The sequence below is a fragment of the Arachis hypogaea genome, chromosome 17 (assembly GCF_003086295.3).
Source record: "Arachis hypogaea cultivar Tifrunner chromosome 17, arahy.Tifrunner.gnm2.J5K5, whole genome shotgun sequence".
NCBI lineage: Eukaryota > Viridiplantae > Streptophyta > Magnoliopsida > Fabales > Fabaceae > Arachis > Arachis hypogaea.
Window position 1 is genome coordinate 99,024,517 of NC_092052.1, and position 6,891 is coordinate 99,031,407.

A 6,891-nucleotide genomic window follows, 5' to 3' on the forward strand; every position below is an offset into this window, starting at 1 on the left:
TCAATCTTGAAGCTCTATTCTTGTTCGAATTTTTTGAGCAGCTTCTGAAATAAACACTTGATTAAAAGTGCTGTTATGACATGCTCAGTACTGGGCTGGATTTGTGTTGATGATTGTGTAATATCCCTTAGTCAAATTGAAGTATGTATAGCTCTTTTTGTATTCTCTATAAGAATAATAAACAGGAAGAAAGATAAGAGCATAAATCAAGGGGGAGCTACTCTTGAAAATAAAAGGGGGAGCAACAGAAAAGCAAGTGACAACATTCAAAGGGAAGTTTCTTAACTTTATTCAAACTTAATTCCTTTTGATCATTATTTCAATTATGTTTGTCATCAAGGATGAGATTGTTGAGTTAAAAAATTAACAAACATAATTGATGATGACAAACATTAGATTATTGGGCTAATTACCAAATTAGCTTTGATTATTTTGGTTGAGTGATGCAGGCCAAAAATCAATATATATAGCTGCAGCCCATTATGGAACAAATTGAACCTGCTGGTGGGCTGAAAATCCAAAGGAAGCCCAAAAAGAAACAAAACAAAGAAATCAAATGGACTAATTGAATCTAAGACAACCTAAGCCCGATTTGATATCTCTCAAGCCAATCCCTCCAATTTGCTTTCAGTAAAGCAACGTTCACTTTTTCCTCTTCGGTCAGAACTCAGAGAAAGAGAGAGAAAGCTTAGTTCCTAAGCTGTTTACCAAAGAAGCAAGAAAGAGAAGGATTAAGCAAGAGAGGCAGAGGTCTAATCACCCAAATCAAATCAAACCAAGCTAAGGTAGAATTTAAAGGTAACTCATTTCCTCTTGCATGCACCGTGCTTTCTTCTCCTCTTCCCCAACTCTCTGCCAGTCCAAATTAGGATACATGGGAAAGATGACCTCTAATCAACACTGCTGTGAATCTATGGTCAAATATGTGTCTTGGGAACCAAGTAGTGTTTCAATGGCTCAGATCTAGTTTACCATTGAATGACTGTTCCAATTTGGGGATAAACTGGAAAAAGTGATATGGTAAGTTGGTAGCACACAGCTCAAGGAGTTGACCTAGAAGAGAGCAACTCAGCAATATGCAAGGAGATACAAAAGAAGATTTTTCATGCTTCAGAAGCCAAGGAGAGATAACCAGTTTTTGAGGTTTATGTTATGAGAAGAGTTCTCTGAAGAAGTTCACCAACTTGGACAGTGCTTCCTAGTCAAAGGAGCATTCCGCCAGAATGAGGAACTAAATCAGAGGCATGCAAATCTGGTTCATCACATAGCAAAGAGGTTGTTGAAGCATTAATCTCCTTCATGTTTTACAGATTGTAATTTTCTTTTTAATGTTTATCTTTCTGTACTTTCTTGAGGTAAAAGGAAGAATGAGAGAGCTCAAGTAAAAGCCTAAGAGTGAAAAGAGGCAGAGTGATACACTTGAGTGAAAAGCCTATAGTGATTTCAGATTTCTTTAGGTTGATTCTGTGTCTTGTATCTTGTACCTGTGAGGTACCCATTTCTTAGTTGGGTGAGCACTAAGAGTGAAGAGTTAGGTATTAGCATAACTAAGTCAAGTTAGGTTAGAACTTGAGAGTGAAAGGATTGTGTCAATCCTGTGGAATTGGTGTATGTAATACCTTAACTATAGTAGAAATTCAACCACTGTTGTGGTAGAGACTGGATGTAGGTTGCATTGCACAAGGCAACCGAACCAGGATACATAATGGTGTCAACTTCTCTCTTCCCTGCTCTGTTCTATTTTCTGATATTCATGAGACAAAATAAAATTGTCTCATAAATTTTCCGCTGCTGAGTTCAAACAGATTCAGATTGAAAGTTTATTTCAAAGGGTTATTTTATTAAAGTAAAAGAAGGTCATAGATTCAATCCCCTTCTCTAAGCCTTCTAAAACCTTCAAAGTTGAATAGTTCTGAAAATGGTAATAACTAATAAGGGATGTTGAGAATTACCAAAAAATTTTAGAGACTCACGGTGTAAAGAACAGCAAGTATTTCTGACGACCTCAAAATCCAGTCCATTAAACCATGAGACACGAACGTTGATATTATCACCATCAATCTAACTCCAAAAATGTATGAATATGCTGTGAGATATGTTTATGGGATACATTTTCAGTAATTGTGCCCGAAATATGATCCATAGTAACATATTAAAAATGCCAACAACTTTGCATGTAACAAAAAAACCTGTCATCAAATAATGAAATGTATATATATATATATATATATAAAGGGATAGGTACCAGAGTGGCTAGAGAAGCAGCCATGGACAAGCAGTGCCCTATTATGCATATAACCCTAAGATTGAATTGATCTAATCCTATATACTTAAACCCATCAATTAACATTCCAGATGCATTTTGTGATCCATGTTGCAATCCTGCTTCTGAATTTCCTATAACAACTGGACCACGATATACAATCATCAATATGGCACCAGAGACATAGATAACAGTTCCACCAACCTTTGCCATACCCATGGTTCAGAAAATTGGACTGGACTGGCCGATCAAACCGGTTCAATCATGAACCGACAATGCCAGCGGTTCGGTCTACTACCTAAAACCGCTGGAAAACTGTCGAACCGGCCGGTTCGAATAAAATGACGCCGTTTTTTTATTTGTAAAAAAAAAAAAGCTGATCCACTCGTGAACCAACCCCCCCTCTTCCCCCAATCATTCCTTCATTTGTCACTCCCTGGACTAGAGAACTCTGAATCAAAGGGAACCCTAGCCCTTCATCGCCGCCGCCGTTCCCAGGTCCACAGCGCCGCCGCCATCCCCAGGTCCTCAGCACCGTCGTTTCTTCCTCTTTGCCGTATCTGGAACCCAATAACTCGGCAGTCCTCTTCATCTTTGCTGGCTCCTCGGCACAGAACCCAGGTTAGTGGCTTCTCGTCTTCATCTTCACTGAATGTTTGGTCTTCTTCTTTTTTTCCTTAGTTTTGAAATTGTTGTTCTTCAGTCTTCTTCTTCGTTCTTCTTCTTCAATTTTTGTTCCATTTTTCTTTAATTGTTCTTCTTCAGCCTTGGTTTGAAGTTACCCTCTGAATGTTTTGTAAACTCACTAAATTGTAATTTCCTAGTTTGTTGATGGATCTATCTTGTATTTGTTGATTGCTGATGGTGAAAATTTTACAAATTTGCAAATTTGTATGTATGGTTCTGATTGCTCTGTTACTCTAATTAGTTGATGGTTTTGATTACTCTGTTAAATACTTAAATCATGTATATTAAAATAAACTTACTCTGTTATATCATTTGTATCAACTAGAAGTCCAGAACACCTAATACAGTAATACTTACTCTATTACTTTATTTTAGTGTTTTCTAATTGCTCGATGGCTCTGATAGTGTTTTACTGGTTTACCAGTTGCTGATGGCTCCTAATTTGTTTGTTGCAATATTGTTGAATGCTGTAGGCAGAATTTAGATATGGTCTTGTTGACGATTTTTTTATTTTTCATTGTGTTGTGGTTATTTTTAATTTCATATCTATTTTGTTAATTTCAGTTATGGATAATAGTATTAATCAAGAAGCAATTGCTGATAACAATAATTCTATGAATAATAACTTGCCTGTCAATCCTCTTATTTTGAATGATGCTGCTAATCCTAATCCCCCTAGTACTAATGAGAGTCAGTCACAAGGTTCTTCTAACTTACAAAGAAAAATAAATTTAGCTTGAAAATATGTTGCTCTACAAATAGTGAATGGAAAATCACAATTTCAATGTTTATTTTGTCTACAAGTTTTCAATGGAGGCAGAATTCACAAGATGAAGAAACATCTAGCAAAGATTACTGGAGATGTGAAAAAATATCCCAAAGTTCCATATGATGTGGAAAAATAGATGAAAAATTTGTCGAAAGAAATTCGGACCAACAAAAACAAAAGAAAAGTAAGTTTTAGTGAAGAGGGTGGTGATGAAGTAGAGGATGCAATTGATGAAGCAATAGCTCAAGAAGAACAGCAGTGTACTTCGAGTCAGCATGTGGTTGGAGGTGATCCAAACAAAAAAGCCAAAGTTATTCCTCCTATGTTTGCACCAAGAACAACTCCAGGAGCTCAACCAAGTCTTAAAAGTGTTTTGCAAAATAAAGAGGCTATACATGAGGTTGATAAACGGTTTGCTCAGTGGCTTTTGGATTGTAAAATTCTATTTAATGCTGTGATGTCACCATTTTTCCAAGATATGCTGGATGGTGTTGCTGGTATTGGCCCTGGTTATAAGGGTCCTTCTTATGATAAGTTAAGGGTTCACTTGTTGGCTGATCTTAAAAGAGAATGTCAAATGCTAGTTGATAGTTATAGGAGTGCATGGAAAGAAATTGGATGTACCCTTATGGTTGATGATTGGACAGATCAAAGACAAATAACGTTAATCAATTTCCTGGGGTATTATTCTAAAGGTTTGTGCTTTGTGAAATCAATAGATGCTTCCAGTATCGTAAAATATGCTTCACACTTGTGTAATTTGTTTTCTGATATGATTGAATGGATTCGCCCTAATGATATTGTGCATGTTGTGACTGACAATGCGGCCAATTATGTTGCTGCTGGTAGGCTTATCAACAAAAAATGTGATAATATCTATTGGTCACCATGTGCTGCTCATTTCCTTAATCTTATTTTAAAAGATATAAACAGCATGGCGCATATTTCTAACCTTGTAACACGTGCTTCAAAGATCATAGTCTTTGTGTACAATCATATGGTTTTCTTATCTTGGCTAAGAAAAAGACCTGATTGGAGAGAAATTGTACGTCCTGGTGCAACCCATTTTACAACTGTGTTTATCATATTGAAAAGCATCTTTGACCGTAAAAAGATTTGCAAGCATTGGTTGTAGATTCATTTTTCACTGGTCACAAATTCGAAAGGAGTTCTACTGGTAGAGTTGTGAGTGCTATTATTTTGGATTGCAAATTTTGGGATGATTGCTTTACTGAATGTAAACTTGTGGGCCCTCTGATTAAATTACTAAGGATTGTTGATGCTGATGACAAACCATCTTTGGGATATGTTTATGAAGGAATGCTAAGGTCAAAAGATACAATTAAAGAGATGTTTAGGCAAAACAAGACTGCATATCAACCGTACACAGATATTATCAACTCAAGATAGGACAAGCATTTGAAGAAAGATTTTCATGCGGCAGCTTACTTCCTGAATCCTTCATTCTTTTTTAATGAAAATTATAAAGAAGCAGCTGATGTTATACGAGGTTTGCTTGATCTTGTTATCTTGTATTGCAAGTGTAACAATTTGGATTCAATTGAGGCAATGAAAGAAATACATTTATATAGAGATCGGAAGGAAAGCTTTGATAAACCAGAAGCTATTCGAGCTGCATCTAAACTTAAGCTTGGTAAGAGTATTTGAATATTTGTTTAATTAACAGTAACTTGTTTTATGCTCTTATGTTCTTAACTGATAACTTATAATATGTTATGGTTTTATAATTGGTAGATGAATGGTGGAAGTTATTCGGTAGCTATGCTCCATGTTTACAAAAGATATCTGTTCGCATTCTTAGCCAAGCGTCTGCTTCTTCTGGGTGTGAGAGAAATTGGAGTCTTTTTTACCAGATTCATACAAAGAGAAGAAATAGATTGGAGCATGATAGATTGAATGATATTGTGTATGTTACTTATAATTTGCGTCTTAAATCCAGGTAATATATGTTTCATGAAATATCATATTGTTTCATACGTAATTTTTATCATAACAAATTTGTAAATTATTAATTCTTCATATATGGCATTTAACTTTTTAGGAAGGAAAAAGAAAAAAGAAAGCAAAAGACACAATATGATCCAATTGATTATGAAAGCATCAGTCTAGTTGACTTTTGGGTGACTGAAGAGGTTGTAGAGAAAGAGCCTGATCTTCCTAGTAATATGGATGACTTATTGCATGAGTAGAGTATTATAGTTTATTTTCTAATGATTTATTAGAATTTTGTTAGTTTATAATGTAATGATAACATGTGTATTTTATTAGGTGAAATTGATGCTGATTTATATCAAAGTGGCGGTGGTAGCAGTGGTCTTTATGCTACATCTCTTGATTCTTCCGCTCAAGAGGGTGGGAATGAAGGTGAAGATGATCCCACCGAAGCAGATTTGCAATAAGTTCTTGCGGATTTTGATGATTGATAAATCATGATGTTGGAATTTAATATTTAGATATATTTTTTTACTATTTAACTTTTGAGGCTGGATTTTGATAAGATCATATGGATTTGATTGATGATATTTTATGTAGTGTTTTAAATTTTGAAGATATTTTAAGATTTATATTAGACTATAATTATATTTTAGGATGTTTATTTATAATTTATTTATTATTCTATTCTAAAACGGTTTTTCTGGTTGAACCACCGGTTGGACCAGTGAACCAGTGAACCAATGACTAGAGCGGTTTGATGACCGATCCGATTTTTAGAACCTTGGCCATACCTTTATACCTTAGCAAGTTCATTTTTTCTATGCTGCATGAATAAGTTGAAAAATCATATGGAAAAATGCAAAACACACAGAAATATATAGGAATGAGTGAGAGAGAAATTGACCCTATGATTAGAGAAAAGATAAATTTAAAGACTGGAACTGAAACAAAAAACTTAAAAATATTAACAAATGAAAGTGCATTCAACTAAAAACAGAAAATAAAACTTGCAGCAGCAAAGCAGCACCACAGAAAATAAATCCAACAGTAGAAAATACCTTTTAAAAATGTCATATGTGGTAAGCATAATGCTGCAAAAACAAAGAAAGAAGAGAAAATGGTAACAAACTAGGTTCAGATAGTCTGGCCTGAAGAGGTCGGTCGCCTTGTCGCTAAACATCCCGGGTCAGACAGCTCGACCCAGGGTATGAACGGT

The 6,891-nt window shown here is 35.2% G+C and overlaps 1 protein-coding gene across 1 annotated transcript; it reads left to right on the plus strand.

Moving 5' to 3' along the window:
- Positions 1–3,855: 3,855 nt before the first annotated feature.
- LOC140180657 (uncharacterized) lies at positions 3,856–6,139 on the plus strand. The gene is made up of 5 exons (XM_072221920.1): positions 3,856–4,825; positions 5,209–5,373; positions 5,475–5,679; positions 5,782–5,900; positions 6,009–6,139. Exons 1-5 carry the CDS (start codon positions 3,856–3,858, stop codon positions 6,137–6,139), a joined length of 1,590 nt encoding a protein of 529 aa, XP_072078021.1.
- The last annotated feature ends 752 nt before the right edge of the window (positions 6,140–6,891 follow it).